Source organism: Ochlerotatus camptorhynchus, unplaced genomic scaffold, assembly GCF_037179485.1.
Source record: "Ochlerotatus camptorhynchus isolate MF236.1 unplaced genomic scaffold, CSIRO-AGI_Acam_v1.1 ptg000298l, whole genome shotgun sequence".
Taxonomy (NCBI): domain Eukaryota; kingdom Metazoa; phylum Arthropoda; class Insecta; order Diptera; family Culicidae; genus Ochlerotatus; species Ochlerotatus camptorhynchus.
Genome location: NW_027040786.1, coordinates 251,624 through 272,056, shown reverse-complemented (window position 1 = coordinate 272,056; position 20,433 = coordinate 251,624). Strand labels below are relative to the sequence as shown.

At 40.8% G+C, this 20,433-nt stretch overlaps 1 protein-coding gene across 2 annotated transcripts in view; it reads right to left on the bottom strand.

Moving 5' to 3' along the window:
• The window catches only part of LOC135706938 (probable serine/threonine-protein kinase cdc7), a 163,477-nt gene that overhangs the window by 67,512 nt on the left and 75,532 nt on the right, over positions 1-20,433 (bottom strand). The window contains exon 4 of one of the 2 annotated variants that reach the window (XM_065228623.1): positions 13,266-13,304. The exons of the other annotated variant lie outside the window; for it this stretch is intronic. Coding sequence (XP_065084695.1) covers positions 13,266-13,304 — 39 coding nt within the window. The remainder of the gene's footprint in view (positions 1-13,265; positions 13,305-20,433) is intronic. 2 annotated transcript variants of the gene reach the window in all.

Here is a 20,433-nt window from a genome sequence, read left to right as displayed (position 1 = left end):
TCATCTATATTCGACATATGTTTTGCGTAAGCAAAATGAGCTGAAACAAAATCCAAAACGTTTCTGGTCTTTCGTCAACGATAAACGTAAAGAAAGTGGTCTTCCAGCGCAAATGGTTCTAGGTGACCATTCAGCCAGCACACCTGAAGATATTTGTAACCTCTTCGCTCAGCAGTTCTTTGGTGTTTTCGCCTCTGGCACGGCATCAGCTCAAGAGGTCCAGAAAGCCTTGCAATTCGTTCCTGAGAACGTTTGTGATATAACCATAACTAGCTTCACACAAAACGAAGTTGAAAGTGCTATGAAACAGTTGAAATCGTCAGTGTCTCCTGATCCAGATGGAATACCCTCGATTGTTCTGAAGAATTGTGCTACTTCGCTATCAAAAACGTTACAGATGATCATCAATCAGTCGCTTCGTCAGGAAACTTTTCCCGATTGCTGGAAGAAGTCATTCATCTTTCCCGTGTTCAAAAAAGGAAACAGAGCAGATGTTACGAACTATCGTGGCATCACCTCGCTTTGTGCTGGCTCAAAGCTCTTTGAGATTTTAATTGGAGGCTTATTGCAGCGTAGTGTTGCGCAGTATATCTCAACTGATCAGCACGGCTTCTTCCCTGGACGGTCGATTAACACAAATCTAGTGGAGTTCTGCTCCTTTTGTCTGCAACACATGGAGAAAGGAGCACAAGTCGATACGGTGTACACGGACATCAAAGCAGCATTTGACCGTGTTGATCATGCTATATTGTTGGCTAAACTAAGGCACTTAGGTGCTTCCGATGCTTTTGTGTGCTGGTTTGAATCGTTCCTAGCAAATCGCTCACTTTCTGTGAAATTGGGAAACGCTGAGTCGCGAGTCTTCCACTGTACATCAGGTGTCCCTCAGGGCAGCAACGTAGGGCCGTTACTCTTTTCGCTTTGTTTCAACGATGTGTGCTTATTACTACCTCCAGGATGCAAAATCGTGTACGCTGATGACCTTAAAATATACCTTGAGGTTCGTACAGTTGATGACTGCATTAAGAAGCAGAAATTGATTGACACGTTTTATGAATGGTGTGCTTGCAACTTGCTCAATATCAGCGTACCGAAGTGCTCTGTAATCAGTTTCAGCCGAAAGAAGAGCACTATAGAATATCTTTATTCCATAAATTGCCAGCAAGTTCAGCGTGTGACAGTTGTGAAGGATCTTGGAGTTTTGTTGGACACAGTATTATTGCTAAAGCGAACAAAAACCTTGGTTTCATCATGAGAGTTGGAAAGGAGTTTCGTGACCCGTATTGTTTGAGATCTCTTTATTATGCGCTTGTACGCTCCATCCTGGAGACGGCGGCGGTAGTTTGGAGCCCCTACACTGACATCTGGTCAGCACGGATTGAATCTATACTAAGGAAGTTCATTAGGTTTGCGCTTCGAACTCTTCCCTGGATTGATCCGGTGGTACTTCCCCCATACGAAAACCGATGCAAGCTTTTAGGATTGGACACACTGGCTAAAAGGAGAGATGACATGCGTGCTGTATTTGTTGGAAAATTACTTTGCGGAATAATTGATTCCCCGAACATTTTGGCTAAGTTGAATTTGAACGTGACCTCGAGAGTTCTTCGTTCCACGAACTTCCTCCGTCTTCCTTTTCACCGGACAGTTTACGGTCAAAACGAACCAATATGTGCTATGTGTAACATTTTTACTCTGTTTTCCACTTGTTTGACTTTAACGTTAGCTGTGAAACATTTAAATGTCGTTTACGTAATCGCAATTTAGTATAGTTGTTTAAGTTTTTGTACGTTTAAATCATGTAGACCATGTTTGATAATAAATAAAAGAAACTGCTGTCAAAACATTCCAGATCCGACAGCTAGGAGCACTGCAGTAAAATAAACAGTGCGTCCAGATATTAAATGACTCACGCCTAGCGCAAATAAATTATCTAATATCAAAGATGTGATGGTATTTTTGAAACTGTATGTTTCCAATGATAATTTGTTAAAATATCTTCGACAACTTTTAAACTTCTGCGCATCTTCTAAACTTTCGTTAATATATACATTTTTATTTTGCAAATTTCCATACTTTTAAGTACGGAAATAAACAAATGGGTGGTGAATAATTTTTTTCCGCAATTAGGCATCCCAATTTACTTTCGATTGACTGGAATCTTGAAGGAGTTTGATCTACGCACATATATTATAAGTAGTAAAAATAGGGATAACTCTCAGATAATTTTTAATTCATTACATACTCGATTATTTCTCAATAAATTATATCCTTGAAGGGTTGTATTGGTATTGCAAATATGTAAATATTTTAAGGAAATATACAAAATATACTTTAGGTCTTATTATAATACCCACTTTTGATGATTCAATGTCATCATGCAACGAAAAAATCTTGATTTCTGAGAATTATAAAAAAAATAAATCTTAAAAATGGAGCATCTAGCAGGCTGTGACAAAGTTTTTCTAATAAAAGGGACCTCAAGGAATGTATTAAACATATAAAAGGGTTAGGTTTGACTAAATTTCGATGTATTTCAAATATTTGTTTTGCTAAGAATATGAAAAATCGACTTATTTAAAAAAAAATATCATCGGTTCTACCTCTAAATCACAATTTTCAGAGATGCAGCCAAAAATATATATTTTCGTATCATTTGGAGGGTGAGCCTCAGGTTTCCTGAAAATGTGTTATTTTGAGCAACCCTAGTGTACATTGCGTTCAATATACAAAAAAGTTAACATTTTCAAATATAAGATTAAAAAGAATCCCAATTTTTCCTATTGAAGTTTTAATAGGATTTTTTATAATTAAATATAGTCCCTTCAAATCTAATTTCTACCCGTAAGTGATTCGAAAAAATAAACAAACAACATTCGATACTGTTTAAAATGGTACACATTTAGCCCCCGTACAGTGTAAACCCTAATCAGTGCCACTTTGGACTGCAATCTGCTTCAGAACCGTTTCAGACCAATCTGGTCCAACTTAAAAAAACGGGGGCCACCGGCTCAAATCTATGCAATTCAAATTTCCCTCAATACCCGTCAATAAAACCCAATCAGCGATCACGTTTCACATTCAGCCCAAAAACTCACACTATTAAAACCGTTGATGGACCATTGTGGCCAGTTCCTATCATATTCTGAGACAGCCTCCGGAAAGCTTTTTAAAACAATCACACCTTAACTGGTGCTCGGGTGTTTCTTTCTCCGCCATTTCTAGGTGTTCTCCCGCCCAGCAGCAGTTGCTATTCATCCAACAATTGTGGTGACTCGAAAGATGATCTACCTCGAGTCCCACGATTCCAATCTTCTCCGAAGTCTTCTTTGTTTCGGCGGGGTGAAGTTTACACCAGAGGCGGAAAACAAAACCCCGCGGATAGAGACCGTGGCATTATTGTTCGGTTTTACATCCTCCGCCGTTCCGCCGAAATTGAGCTCTCTCTGCCAATCGACGACGTATAGCATTCAAATGAGCTTCATCCTCCCCGTATCGCTATTTGTGATTTTCTTCTTGTTTGCCAGATCATCTCAATTCCCATCTCATTTAGAAGTCCCTTTTGGAGAAGAACTTGAGCGGATGTCGAACCGGTGGTGTGATGCGGGATGGACGGAATGGAGGCACAAAGTAAACGACGCGTAAATATTCTCAACAGAATCCGTTATCTTAGAACCAGCTTTGCGGACGAGTGCTCTACGGACGACCGACCGACCGACGATGGGAAGTGACCTACTGTCGGGTGCTGGTGCGTGAAGAAAAGTTGTAAATGTGGTGTACGCAGACGTTGCGTTGCCAGCGAGTGGCTGAGAAACGGTAGTTGAAATTGTGGGTCACCTCTTCGGGTTAACTTACGGGAAGTGCGTTGCCTGTTTGCTGGATCAGGAGAGAAGAGATGTGGCTTATACTTCATATTTTTTTTATTAAAAGCTACTGAATGCTTGAATCGATGTTATCTCATTTTTACTCAATTCGTATTGGCTACATCCCGGTAGATATTCCATCATCCTATACGCGATTAACATCCATAATCCAAGTCACGGTGCAATGAGCTTTTGATAGAAATTTGCTAACCTACTATCAGGCACGGGGTCGTTAAAGCTTCACTTCTGCCCACCCGAAATTCGTCAGAAACTGACCTACAAAGCAGGTCAGCTGCGCCGAACCATATCGAATCGCTTTGTCGCAGTCTCAGCTAAATTCACAAAATTTGAAACTCACCACCGTAAAACAGAAAATTTCAGTACTCTGCTGCCCGGCGGCCAAGTGAGCTGCTTACAACCAAACCAAAAGTACCGTATCGCCACGGAGCCGTTTGCTAACCGTCTTTTAACAGATGCCTACCTACGAACCTACGATGTATTTATTAGTCAGGGAGGATAAATTCCGTTCCAAAGTACACGTCGATTCGGCGGTGAAATGTACCGTAGAGCCAACGCACGGCAAGGCAGCTGCCTCTGGCCTCGGCTTGGGCCCCCTGAAACTAGAGTAGATAGTGAAACGCATCGGGCACGCACAGTAGTTCTACTTTGTGGTACGCGTCGTTAGCAATGTTGATTGGGAGAGCGGTGGAAACGTTTGTTAGGCATCATATCAGCGATCGTTACAACGCGTGCCTGTCTAGAAAGGTCTGACTCTGATTTCATACTAACAGTAAATATTTCCAGATGCAATCGGAATTATGTTGAGCCTGGGCCGCTTCAGCTGATAGTGTCATTTACGATTAGGTGGGCTTTATTAAGATTCAGAAATTGTCAACCAAGTGGTAAACGTGATTACCTCTCACCTCAGCAGGCCTAGGTTCAATCCCAGTCGGTGCCGCCGGGATGTTCTGAGGCTTAATATCTCTGGTCACACCTTCCTTCGGGAAGTAAAGCCGTGGGTCCTCGGTTCATGAGTTGATGGTTCGATAGGTAGGGTCGGTTGCATTGGAGCTCAGCACGGAAAACAAGATCGACGGAAAACAAATCAAGGAAAAACAAGTTCAGAACTTACCCTTAAAGCTCTTTAAAATTTCCTAAAGTTTTGATCTTTCTTGTAATTCACAGAACATGGCTGATGTTTTTGAAACTTCTATGAATATCGAAAGTTCTTGAAATAGCCATGAAGCTTTCGAAGCTTTCCTGAAGTTTTATAAATTGCCGTAAATTGCTCTGAATTTCCCTGATATGTTACTGTCACGGTTCTTGGGTCAATGTACACAATTTGTTTTGTTTGTTTATTTTCTCTTTTTTTAATAAGTGTTTGATTTTATGAGAAGAAGTTAGAACGACATAATTTTATTCTCCATCGAGTATAAGTCACAACGGTATTCGGCGTGATGTGTACTGTTGTTTATTCCAAATACAGAAATTCCAAATAAAGACTAATCTAATTTGGGATATTCCTATCGGTTTTACTTCGTAAAGCGAGAAGATGAATAGGTAGAAAATTTGTAATTTGTTCGTAAATTTCTGATAACGATCGGCAGATCTCTATCGGGTGCTGTGACCGACTGATAAGAATGATGCGTAAGAGGAACTTAATTTGTGCAGTCTGATCCGTCCATAAACTACGTTGTGCTTAAACAACGGTTTGGGACCATTATGTTTATTTTAGTTTTATGTTCAGTTTGATTTTAAGCTGAAAACTCAGTTAGGGGAGACTTGATGCCTCAAGGATTACACACACTCAAACCTGATATATGAGTGTGGCAAAAATTTAGCTCTCTTTGGAAATGCCTTTGTCCACTAACTTCAAAAGCAAATCATAGCAGCCGTATTAAATTTCAAAATCAATGAATTTTCCCAATCACAATAGGTTGGTTGTCTTTATTAAGGAGATTTTCGCTTTCGACGCTGGTTCCATCACCGGGCCAATCACAATAACCAACTAGGGGAAATGGCTCCAATGTTGGCCTATGGATCTAAGATTGGGCCCATCGCTAAAAATCTGCTATTTATCAATTTTATCTAGATGAACGCGTCATTGTACAACAGTACTAATGGATATTTTGGTCGCTATTGAAAATTTAGTCGATTGTTGAATTTAGGGGCATTAAGGCCGACATTACATCCATATTCCCCTATAACTCAAAATCACATATTTCATCCTATCACGTATGAAGTCCAATGAACATGCTATGCAGACGGTGTGTTTATGATCACATATTCTAAAATATTATTATATTTATTGCAATACCTTTCGTTGCGTATTCTTGGCACCATAATGTTTATATACTTAGCACAATATGTAGACGGTTTGACAGTTAAATAGCTAGATTTGGACTCACTCTTTGCCTGACTATTATACACCGTCTCTAGATTGAACGAAAAATCTACTGCTCATTAAGCAAAAACGATCTTTACTAGGTCACCAAGCTCCTTACACCGCATCAAACCACCAGGTCGATGATTGTTCAAGTCCGGTGACATGAAGTTAATCAAATGTAATGCCATCCACGATAGTATTCAAATATCCTGTTAAAACCGGGGAAGAAAAACGCAGATTCACTAACACATATAACTTCAACTTGGGCTGAGGGCCTTCCAGCTTGCTACATCAGGCAAGTACTACTGTAATTGTGACCTTTCGGAACCTGATGTAGATCCGAATTTCAGTGCCAAAGAAACTATATGTGCTCGTTGGTTTCTCGGAGCCTCCTCTGCTAGTCGGATACCGGAACGCAATCTTGTCGCTCGCCTTGAGGAAGCCCCTTTTCCACTCTCCGCATTCGAACGCTTCCCGCCAGCAGATATCCTGGTCCTGCGCTTGAGTCGAGAAACGGGATTTTCCGAAATTGTTTACCCAACAACGGACCTAATTGCACACCGTTCTTACGGTACCTCTACTATTTCTGGACCTGGATAGCTCTGTGGAAGCTCCCGATTTCTCTGCCTCAGTCACGCTTACTCCAGCCAGCGCTCAGCATAGTCGTCTCAACCCTAAGGGTAGATGTAGGTCGGGGGACGATTCAGCCTCTCCTTTGCCTGATTCCATGTCCATGCATCCGTCCTGCCAACTGCCGTACTACCAGAACGTCGGTGGTATCAACTGTGATGTCGACGATTTTCGCGTAGCTACCTCGGATCTTTGCTACGACAGCATTTTTCTTACGGAGACATGGTTAGAAATGCTGCCAATAGCCAGAAAGCTAGAGGTGGAGGTGTTTTAGTGGCTGTAAATTCTGTGTTTAAAGCGAGGTTACTCGAAAATAATGCTTGGATATATTTAGAGCAGGTGTGGATGTCGATAAAACTGGGCGAAACGCATTGCTAATCAGTTTTCTCTGTTCTGGATGCCGCTAAAGTAACCGATCAAGTTATTGTGTTTGGTGACTTCAACCTCCCTTCCCTCTATCCTGATATGAATCACTCTGTCATCCATTCTAACGCTTCGCTCCTTCTGGACAGTTACAGCTCAGCCACTCTTTCTCAAATTAATCATGTTATTAACCGGAACACAACCGCAATTTGGATCTTTGTTTTGTAATCGCCCAGGATATAGTTCCTTTCTTATGCAAGGCGCCCACTACTCTGGTGAGACTGAATCGTCACCACCCGCCGCTACTAATGACGTTAAGTACTAAGCTGATGCATGATTATAATAATTCACCTGCCACCTTTTCTTACGATTTTCGCAACGCCGACCATGGTAGTATCGCCTCCAGTTTAGATTGGGACGACTTATTGGACACCGTTGACATTGAGTCCACTACTCAAACTATTTCCAATGTCTTCTAATGTTCCGAAAATGATTCATGATCATACGATCCATCCACCATGGCATACGAGCGAATTTCGTTGACTAGAATCCAGAAAGAGAACCGCTCTTAGGAACTTAACAAAGCACCGCAAACTATCCCTTCAACGTCACTATGTCACGATCAATCACTAATACAAACGAGTTGCGAAACGGTGCTTTCTTCAGTATCGACGTAGATTGCAGGGAAAGCTTAAGTCACGTCCCAAACAGTTTGGAAGTTTGTGAAGCTGGTCTGCTGTCGTCTATGATACATAATTGTAACGTGTCCTCATCTACGCATGATATCTGTCAGCTGTACCCTGAAAAATTTGCTAGTTTTTTCACGGACGAGTGACTGAGTGACGACCATGCCCAACTGGCTGCCAGTTACGTACCACTCTCTGGCCAAACCATGAGCAGAATCGACATCAATCCCGAGATTTTTTCCAGGGCTTCCTCGAAACTCAATTCGTCGTACAATCCGGGTCCTGATGGAATTCCATCGGCGTTCCTCAAAACGCACTTGGACAGTTTGTTGCCTCCACTGCTGCACGTTTTTCAACGGTCCGTACTCCGTGGACGTCGTTTCTCACTCACTTGTTATGTCTGTAGTGTGGGTGTGTAGATTGCTGGCCAGCGATGACGGGATTCTGCAGCGGGTGGGGTTTTTCGGTGCCGAATGAACGGACTGTTCACAGTGGATGCCGGTGCTCGACGGTTGTCACCGTATGGCACGACGGATGTTGCACTGGGGCTCGATCGGGTGATCGACGGTGGTCTCTCGGTGGTCGTCGGTATTTTACCGATGGACGCTTGCTACACGAATGTTGGCGTGTTAACGGACGCCCTCGTGGTTTAACCCGTGTCAGAAATACCGGGTTTCCGGGATGGGTATTTTACAAAAAATCGCAGCTTGCTCTATGACCAGCACAATCGGCACACCTGCGGCACATCTGCGGCACACTTGCGGCACAGTTAAAAGCCACAATCCGACAAATTATTCCAATTAACACCAACTCGCAAAACATCAACAATTAGCAAAATATCTCTTGCTAATGTATAGATATTGAATAAGCTAGTTCTAAGATTAAGTGTATTTTTCAACCAATTCGAGTATGAATATGGCTTAAGTCTGGTTTTGAAAATTGGTGCACAGGCAAAAAGTGAGGTTACGGGATGCCCCTGGGTTCATCGATTGTCACATCCACATAACATTTGCATGTTGCAGTGCGAATGCTGTTGCGGATGTTAATATTCATGCAAATGGAAATATTATTTACGGAGTAGGTATTCCTGATCTGAATGCGTAGAATTAATTGAATGATGATTCATTCAAAATCCTTACTATTTCCGAACTGATAACAGAGCGAAAGGCCGATGATCTGATTCCTATAAACAATTAGCGGTACACAGCTAAAAAAAGTGGTGTAAATTTCCGTTACTATGATGCACATAAATGGAGCGTCGTAAATCATACAAGTTTAGATTATAGATCGTGTAAATTTATGAGACATGTCATGCAGTATTTCATATATTGTATGCAACTGTCCTCTTTTGTTTGCAACATTTCTTGCAAGCTGTTAGTTTACGTGAAAAGGAAGTTTACATGTATGAATGTTTGCATGCATGGATGTTTACATCGCCAGTTAAATTCAGAATTTTTTGGTGTGTAGATTATTCACACTCCATCTCTAGCATTGACCTGTATTGAAGGATATTTTTTTTAGTTGGGAACAAACAAACCTTAGCAACGGGTAAATCGATTAGAAAAAACTTCATCGCTCAACAGTGTTGCCGTTTTATATAAAATTGTTTGTGACATACTTGCCGAGCGTGCCGAACAGTGTGCCATGCTGAGTTTCGACACAGTGTGCAGAGTTGATTACCCCTTGCCGTGTGCAGTGTTCTCAAACGTTTCCGTGTGCGGCATCCCGAGCAAAGTCCAGCCTCAAAATGACAACAAATTGAAATCAAGTTTTGATATCAACATCAAACTGAAATACTAATTTGCTTTCAGTTCATGCAATTGATAAATTTTGTTTTCATTTTCTGTACATTGGCTCTTCAAAAATATGTTGTTGCGGGTTTATTTTCATTGCCTTAGCATAACATCAAATTGAATACTTGTTTTGTTATCAACAGGAAAAATTGATATCAAATTGAGTTTTCAGTTTGCTCTCACTGATAGCAGAAATAGTTTTCAATGTGATGTCACAGGATTGATATTTTAACCGATCAAAACGATAGCAACCTGAGCAATCATTATCAGTGAAATCACAACATCAAATTTAGATTTCAATTTGACCTCAGACTTTGCTCGGATCATAGTAAGCGTCGTAGCAACATTAGCAACCACATAATACGGATTCTGATAGATAATCACATGAAGAATTCAGGACAGTCCCAGAGGGATTCTGGACAATCCCTAGAAGACTTCGGACAATCTCTGGAAGGATTCCAGTCAATCGAAAAGGGGATTTATGACAGTCTCCGGAGGGACTCCGAACTAGCCTAGGGGTGATTCCAGACAATTATCCGAAAAGATTCCTTCTGGGAAACCGAACAGGGATTCTCGACAGTCAAAAGGAAGATTTCAGTAAAAATTGAGGGGCACGCATGACAGTCCAGAGAGGATCCCAAACAATCGCAGAAAGGATTCCGTACAATACCATGGAGATTCTAGACAATCTCAGGGAGGACTACAGTCATCCCAAATTGAGGATTCTGAACAATTCTAAGTAACATGACAAAAAAAGAGATGAAGAGATTCCTGCATCCCTTAGACGATCGCTCATGGAAGTGTCGGAATAGAATCAACTATGAAGTTGGCCAATACTAAACACCAGCGATGAAAAATTAACCCGTTTCTGATCACAATTTTCAACTGTCTATTTCTAAGAGTATCAGGGAACGGAAGTTTCTAGTGACAGTTGACCATTACTCTGACCTTTTCTAGTAAAATATTCTCGGAGATTTATATCGATCTTCCATTATGAAGCTTGTAAATGAAATTTTGCTGGTCACTGTACACCTCAATTATAAATAATTAGTCATGTTGAGTTTCCTCATGCCAGAAACTAATTCCACAGAACAAGAAGCCTCTTACATCGATTTTGAGAGGTTGAGTATTAATTTTCATTAGCTTAAATAATCTTCTCATAGTATTAGGTCAAATTCCAAACTTCTTTGGACTTGAAATCACACCACCACATCCCGAAAAACTTCGAAGATCATCAATCCCTAGAAAGCAAAAGAGGCCCCTGGCCTGGACAAAAGCTATGTAACTTGGATCTTTTAATAATGAAAACTTAATATTGCCATTTCATGGACATGGCTAACATGAAGCTTTAGTGTGATAATTTATTAGCTAGAGAATGATCTTTAGAAGAGAGTAGGTGTATAGTTCTGTTAGAGTACGGCAGCATGAAAATTGAATAGAAGTTGAAAATGAGCGAAGGGCCATTAATGCGACAGTTTTTAAAGTTAGACGCACATCTTTTGCCTAACCCGTACGATGTACGCGGAGACTTGAAGTATGTCTCCAAGTCTACAGGCAAAAAATGTGCGTCCTTCTTTTGCTCATAAACTGACTGCGGCTGTGGAATAGTTCTAGCGACGTTTTCATCACTACCTAAAGCCCCACGTTGCGAGAGCATTTCCAGTCGATGGTGTGTTATAATGCAATTCTTCTTTACCCAACTATAAACACAGTTGTACCTGCTTTACTACCAATCCCCAGAGAGCCAAAAAATTCAAATTTGAGAGAGAAAATTTGCTCTCACTAGTTCAAATTCTCAACATGCCATGTATTTTGATGACACTCTATTTGCGATTTCGCTCTCACAGACTACAAAGTAGAGTACCTGACACATTTTGATTAACATCCAAAGTCCCTCCTTTTTTACATATTCTGTACAATATGTACTTTCTGCCCCGCCCCATTCATAGCAATCGGTGGGAAATCCTTGAAGAGAGAGCTATTTTGCGTGCAGACTGAGTAGGGACTTCAAATGTCAATCTAAATGAGAGGTACCACTGCACTGTCCTCTGTGAACAATTAACGGAAAACAGATTATGTTTAGTTTCCGATAGATGGCACCGCCAACAACAGCAGTGACATCTGATGGAAAATGAATGCAGCAGCTTAACGAAATAATTCATTAGCTTTCAAAGTGCAAAAACCTGCCCTTTGGTTCCGTTAGGGTAAGGGCGCGTTCTTTCAGGTTGGTCAAGGCAGATTTCATGTGTGAGTAAGTGATGACATTGGTCATTGCTGTGTGCAGTTCACTTTAAAAGGTCCATTTCACCACTTGTAGTTCCAAAGAGCCTGAATGAAATATGGCGCTGGCGAAGATCACTTTAAGATTCGATATCACGGATCATTGATAATATTTGTATAAAACACAAGTAAATGCTTCCAGAAATTAGTTCAGAGAACATATGTCAGTCATCAAATTTAATGTTGCAATGAAGTACTTTAAATCGTATAAAACAGCAAACAAGGCTATCTTCCATTTAATTCCACTTAATTAGTTTTGGTATCTATTTATGACAGATACGTATTTCGACTACAATGTGCAGTCTTCATCAGTGTTATTCCCTCTAAAGAACTTGTCAAAATCTAACCCCCTTAAGTACTCATCCTCTAGGTAAACATGTCAAGATCACTACAATGTGTAGAATCGGAACCTACCTAACTAAAAAACCAAGATTTAAGTAAAGTAAAAGAGAAAAATCTATACAACTTTATGTGACAACTCTCTAATAATGCAAAATTCCCAAAGGCGGAATGCTTAAATTAAATAGTAAAAAAGATTATCTTCCATTTAATTGATTTTGGTATCTATGACAGATGCACATTTCGACTACAATGTGCAGTCTTCATCACTGTCATTCACACAAAACCTAATTTCATTACTTCATTATGATGGCTACCAAGCCTTTGGGAATTTTTCATTATTTGAGAGTTGTATAGACTTTTCTCCTTTACTTTACTTAAATCTTTGGGTTTATTTTGAGTAAGGTAGGTTCCGATTCTACACATTGTAGTTAAAAGTGAATTGATTGGATTGATTTTCTAGAAAGTGAAGAAGACAAAAATTGTGTGTTGCCAAAAACGTTTTGTGATGCTATTTGGCCTAATGGCCAAACACCGAAACTTTCGAACCATCCTGAAGACTGAATAGCCAATCACCAACCTCAACATAAGTTTATCTTAGTCGGAATCTTTGGTTATAATTTGAATTTTCTAGAGCACGAATATGGAGTTTTAATAACTTATTTTTATTTTAGATTTAGGGATTAGCAATTTTCTAGAGATCCCATTTTTAACGTTTGTTCAGGTTTTTGAAAGCTTATAAAATTGCAAATTTTCATGTTTTTCAGGATTTGTCTAAAGATTTCAAAACTTTGATCGTAGAATATAAATGGGAGAATATCATTCGATAGAACAGTTGGTCTAGTTGGAATGCATTGAAGTGTAGCTACACATGTGTAATCCAATGATGGTAGATTTGAATAAAATGATGAAAATATGAACTTACTGAGTCGTCTTTTTTGTTCGGGTCCGGTTGAATGCGAGTCTAAAACGAAAACGCATAATAGGTTAAACTTTGACCAAATTGGTGATGCATGTTATTATGCAAAAAATAGTGCATATAAAGTATAGTATCAACCAAAGGTATGTAACGTTACTGGTTGGTTTGTTAGTCTAGATTTAGAGGTCCAAATTTATGTCTGATAGTCTAAGTCTATTCAAAATGGTCGTTCATAAAACATTCATTGCATTTGCCACACAGTATACAAAGTCAGATAATCTAAGACTTAAAAAACTCTGTACTAGCTAACTTTAAAAGTATTCTAATCAACCCTTAGTGGAGGTCAGACATACCATTAACTTTCGAATCACGTACGTTCCGCGTAGCTCTAATCGCTCTAAAAGATAGTGTTCGAACTCAGCCACCTTTTCGGGCGGGGATTCTCATTAATCGCGATCGAAACTAATTAATTTACTCACAAAACGCGCGCGGGCAGCGCGCAAAATTGCAACTTCCTAAGGCCCTGTTCAGCAGCCACTTAACGGCTTAACATCTCTTCCCAGAAGTGCTAGAAAAGAAGCTGGAGATTCGTTTCCCATTTCATTCACCGGGACGGAGGAAGCAGCAGGAGGAAAGCGCGAACAAAAAGATTAATTAATGTGATCGGAAAATGGCCGAAACGAACAAACGAATCGAAGAACATGGCAAGAAACCATCAGAAAATGAAATCAGTGATAACCTGTAGTGCGAGCGAGCGAGCGCGCGCTCGCTCGAGAGTAGCAGAATTTATTGTGTCGAATAAAATCACAAATTGGCAGCTGAATTGAAAGAAATAGCCGAGGAGAAAAACCCCGCAGAATTGCCGAAGAAAGTTCGGCCGAAGAAAGCTCTCGCTTTGGTAGAGTTCGTACCTGGATACGTGCCGATTGAAAAGATGTTCTCTCTTCAAGCGACGACGACGACGACGACGACGACGACGACGACGACGACGACGACGACGACGACGACGACGACGACGACGAACGACGGTGTGAAGAGAAAGCGCACGCTAAAGAATAATCAAATGCGGATACATTAGCGCAATGCTCGAACCAGTGCATGACTCACTCGCACTTGCTTGATTGCTAGACCGGCCATCGCAGGGGAATGCATCTCCGATTGCTGCGATGGCGCTGATTAATGCTGACTTGCTTTTCTGCGTTTGGCCAAAATCGGGTTGATGGAGTGAAAAAGAAGCTTTCGAGTCAGCGCAGATGGTAGATTAATAAGCGAGCGCAATCATTTCATCATCATCTTCACCGCCGAAAAACTTGGCGAACACACGGGGCGAGTTGATTGAGTAATGGTTCGAAAATTTGAACCACTACCTACTGATCCGACTGACGGCTGACAACAAGCACCACGTGTTGGTAAAATGAGCCCTTTATTGCTGTTGCCTTGTTTTCTAGTGGCAGGTGAATCGATGGGAGTTTCTAGGAACTTTTAAGGTTCGATTAAATTTTTCAAAAAGAAATAAGACTGCGTTTTTTTTTTGTTTCGTGAGAAACAAACACATATCGTAGAAGTTTTATTTCTGAGCTGGATTCAGGCTTGTTAAGGGTTCGGTTAGTGGAAGCTCGACTACAACAGAAGAAACCGTTCTCACAGTGCGTGAGAGATGTAGAGACTGTAATGGTTCTAGTTTGAGTCGGGCCTAATTAACCAAAGAGGAGGAGAATAAGAGCTTGCTTTGCTTGCGCGAACCGGGCTTTGATTTGCAAGGGATCCGTTAGGAAAATAGACACCGCTTGCCGTTCCCGCTGCTGTGTTGATTTGCGAACGGTTGATAAGTTATGGGTATAACAGGATTAAAGTAACAGGTTCGATTGCAGCTATTTGAAGGAATGAAACTAATTTATGTTTAAGAGAAATAGTTGTTAATGGTTTTAAGTGAAGATGGAATCATCTTCATGGGTGTTGTTGAGGGGAATTATTTTGTAGATTACAATTACTGGATGTTTGAAACGTTTTCGATGATCTGCTTGACCGGTTTCAAAGCAATTCGGCTCAAAAAATCTTCCGATTTCATTTAACGACACGGCCTTTTGAAGCTCGCTGAACGGTCGACAACCAGTTGAAATGAGAAGCCAACAGCAGCAGCATCTTCATCTGAACCTTTTTCCCCAGCAGATTGGAATTTTTTAATAAATCCACTAGTGGGTAGCGTTAGGAAACAATTATCATTGTTGCCCCGTAAGCCATGATACTTCATTCAAAAATTGTCCCATGTTTTCCCTTTTTGCGCCCTGCTTTGTATGCGTCTATCACTGACAGTTAATCTTGACGTTTGCCTCGTCGTCGTCTTCATTAGATGCCGCTACACTCTGCAGTAGAGAAATTCTCATCTCACCCCATTATTGCTTGAAGTTTTTCCGTCTTAAATTAAAAATTTAATTTTCTTCACCCTCTCGAAGAAGTCGGCGGAGCTTCATTATTGCCATATCATTGTGCAGTTTTCCATTTTTGTTTTCTGTCTGAAAGCCGCAGCATCAAGTCTGTGTTTTGTTTGTGTGTCTATTCTCTAATCTACACGTTGTTGCGGAGTCGGTGATGGATTCATCAAAAGTACCAGGCAACATCAGCAGCTGCAGCTCAGAGCCGTATGAATTCATTTTTAGTGCTCGCGTGGATCTTTATTGGAAAATTTATCAGCAAATGAGATTTAATAATGGGAGAAGCGCTCTGAATGGTTGCTGGCATGAAAGCCCAAAGGAAGCCAAAGTGCTGCGGGTCTTGGAACGCGGGAGAAAAAAGTTTCACTTTTCATCCGATCAAATCTGGGTTTCCAAGCGACCATAAAGGAGGTGAAGAATATTTTTTGATGCATTGTCAGTATGTGAGCGATCGTAAAGATGGGGTGGAAAATTGGAAAATTACCCCCTTCATTTAACGATCGATCTGAGTCAGTCAGAAGCCATTGTGGTGCAGCGGCTATTACAGAGAAAGACGTGACTGAACCAAGGATTGATCACCACAATTTATAAATCTTCGATCCAAATTATCCGGCTCTTTATCATACTTCGGGCCATACAACTCAAAATGTTTCAAGAAATGTTAATTTATTTAAGAAATTTTCATTTATTGTTGTTAGTTATTGATGCATTTCCATTAGTTTTGATTTATACTTCTCTACCAAATTTGTAAACTTGTCACAAATTTGTTCACAGCGGATTTTCTGAGGATTTTATTTCGCACTAATTATAAAACTCTCAAAATATTATGAGGCTGTATTTTTAAAATAGGTTCTAGGCAGCCCATGCAAGCTTGGTGCTTCAACATTATGTTCATAACGTAAACTCAAAGAAAAATTTTAAACGAAAAAGACTATTGGCACCGTATTTAACCAGATGTTTGCACAGACTGAACACTTAACACTAGACGACGGACAACACACAACACACCACACCCAGTACACCAGTAGGGAAATTTTCGGATTGCGAAAAGTTCCACCGGCTGGAGCAGGAATCGAACCCTTACTTCGTGGCACTCACAATAAGTCTGAACGACGGCGGAAACCGCTAACCGCACCCAATGAGCTGGATTACCAAGGTGAAGCAATCGGTTAAGTTGTGTGAGTGAAACTCCTGTACGAAACAAGTAATTAACATCCATACCTCTCACGCCAAAGTCATGAGTTCAAATCTCACCCCGGGACAAGTCACGAATGACCCAAGAGTGTTAAAGTGACTATAAAAAAAAAGTTTACTGTCTACGGCAAAGTTGTTCAGTGGATCAAGACCTAAAGGTTGGTGGACAGAAGTTTGGAATTTTTTTCTCACTACGCGGCACTAGTCTTCATGTACCGTATGCGTGATAATGTTTGCACCATCGTACAAATAAGGTTCCCGTTTCACCTGTGCACACAATGCCTTGGTTTTCTTTGCATGCACGTAACCTATAGTCCATACCGTGGTAGGCTGTGTATAAAAGAAAATTATTTACTTAGTTTGACAGTTGCACCATGACGAAGTGGCAGCGTATTCGTGATTTGTCCCACGCGCAAATGTCGCAAAAAGACACTTCAATCGCCGTAGGAGTGTCCCGGTGAACCGTCAAAAGGGTTTTAGACCGAGAAAAGAAAGGACAACTATCCGCGAAGGTGGCCATAGGTCGTCCGAGGTCAGCTCGGGTTCCGAGGGCTATCGCTGCTATCAAAAGGAAGATTCGGGTGAATCCAGTGCGTTCAATTAGGAAAATGGCAAAGGAACACGGGATCAGTCACTTTACGGCACGGAAGGAAGATTGCGGGGACAAGTCGAGGGCACGGAAAAAAAAAACTCATATGATTTCCAACCGCATCCGGGAGCTACGAGTCGAACGATGCAAGAAAATCTTGAACTTCCTTAAGCGAAAAAATCCGGTTATCCTGCTCACCGACGAGAGCATGTTTCAAATTCCAGAACCGACCGGTATATTAGTTCTATTCCGGTAAAAGACGTGGCCGACGAGCACAAGAACGTGTATCTGACCAAGCATCTGCTAGCGTTATAGTGTTTGGATTCGTGGCTTCCGATGGCAAAAAAAATTGATCCGGTGTTCATTCCAGAAGGTGACAAGGTCAACACGGAGGTCTACATCAGGATTTTAAGTAAGTATGTTCTTCCGTGGATCAAAGAACAGTACGGTCCGAAGCCAAATGTTGTATTTCAACAAAATGGGGCTCCGTGCCACACTTCGAACCGCACTCAGAAGTGGTTGCAGGAACATCTTCCGTTCTGGGCGAAGGATATGTGGCCGCCATCCAGCCCCGATCTTAATCCGCTGGATTACTCAATATGGCGCGTCATGAAGGCCAAGGCCTGTTCTAAACGCCTCCCGAGTACAGCAAGCCTCAGACAAACATTGACCCGTACCTGGAGAGAAATGGATCCAGACTACATTATTAGAACCTGCCGTGCATTCCGGAAGCGTGCGGAGGCCGTAATTGCACCGATCGATGATTAACATAGTTTAAGACTCTGAAAAACATCCCCCACTTGAATAAATAAAAAAAACTCGGAAACGAAATTTTTGAGAATTTTTTTAATTTTGATATTGCTCAATGGTGCAAACATACGATATCTTAAAATCCTTTCCATTTAGGAGATTGCTGCCCTCGGCAAAGTTGTTCTGTCGATCATGACCTAATGGTTGGTGGACAGAATTTCCGTATGTTTTCACAACGTGACGCAAGTGTAAATGTAATGATGATCTCCTATTTTACGTGAAATCTTGAAATCCTTGCCATCTAGGAAGTTGCTGTCGTGGGTAAAGTTTTTCAGTGGACCAAAACCTTATCGTTGATGGACAGAAGTTCGGAATTTTCCCACTACGCGGTGCGAGTATGCTTGAATTCGTGATTTCTTTTTTATGTGATATCTTTAAATCCTTTCCATCTAGGAAGTTGCAGTCTTCGGCAAAGTTATCATAGGATTATTACAATAACAATTGATTATTTTTTACAGCCATACCAAATATGATTGTTATTTTAATTTCAACTATCTACACGCACTATCTACACGAAGGAATGATAGAAGTGATATTGCTGAATGACGAAGTCGACTCTCCTTGACTAATTTCCACATTGGTCTTTTGTGTTGCTCGAAGTCGTCTCCTGCAGCAAACAATATTTTAGGGCGGATTTGTTATATTTTGCTAGGTTATATTTTCCTAGAATGACAGGTTCTTGTTATAAAGCACGAAGAACATCTCACATATACAGCAGCAGGACGAAGTTGCCGAATTATCAACTAATTTATTTTTGAAAATCAAGGTCTTGATCCACTGAACAACTTTGCCAAAGGCAGCAACTTTCTAGATGGCAAGGATTTCAAGACAAACTAGGAAATCATAAATTCAAACACACTAGCGCCGTGAAGTGAGAAAATTCCGAACTTCTGTCCACCAACCATTAGGTCTTGATCTACTGAACAACTCCGGAAGACAGTAACCTTCTATATGTCCAGAATCGCGAGATATTCCATATTGACCCTTATTAGGTCAAATCCCATATGCTACGTGTACTCCATTTACGCGATGCCCTCGAGTAAGTGGAATCACTCAAGACCAACGTAAATGGACTTTTTGTAGACCGAGTTTGCGTTCTTTGGGGGGAGATTGTACCCATATTGTAGGGTATTTGCCTCATTTTATGAACCCAATGGGCAGCATATTGGATTCCAAAATGGCATCGGACATCGATTTTCTGCATCTACCGATTGTTCCCGTTCTGAAAATACCCATATTGATGGGTATTTGCCGCTTTTCTGAACCCAATGGCCGTCATATTGGATTTGGAAATAGCGTCGGACATCAATTTTCGGCATCTACACGTCGTCCCCTTTCCAAAAATACCCATATTGTAGGGTATTTGCCACTTTTTCTGAAGCCAATGGCCACCATATTGGATTCCAAAATGGGATCGGACATCAATTTTCGTTATCTACACGTTGTTCTCGTTCCGTAAATACTCATATTGTAGGTTATTTGCCACTTATTCTGACCCCAATGAATGCCATATTGGATTTGAAAATGGCGTCGAACATCAATTTTTGACATCTACACGTCGATCCCGATCTGAAAATACCCATATGGTAGGGTATTTGCCACTTATTCTGAACCCAATCGCTGCCATATTGGATTCAAAATGGCGTCGGATATAAATTTTCGACGCATACACGTTGTGCCTTGCTCTGAAAATACCCATATTGTAGGGTATTTTCCACTATTTCTGAACCAAATGGACAACATGTTGGGTTTCAAAATGGCGCCGGATATGAATTTCGAGCCTCCAGACATCTCCCCGATTTCAAAAATACCAATATTGATGGGTAATTGACAGTATTTCCCGCTTTTCATGAAACCGGAAACCACCATCTTGGATTTAAAAATGATGTCGGATATCAATTTCCTACCGCTAGACATCACCCTGATTCCAAAAAATACCCATATTGATGGGTAATTGACAGTATTTCCCGCTTCTCACGAAACCAGAAACCACCATCTTGGATTTAAAAATGGTGTCGGATATCAATTTCCGGACTCTACATTACCCCTATTGATGGGTACACATTTGATATCAAACATCTCTATTCTAAACATAAACTGTTCGGATTACTCCGGATACTATACGGATAGAAAAATTCATTCACAAAGC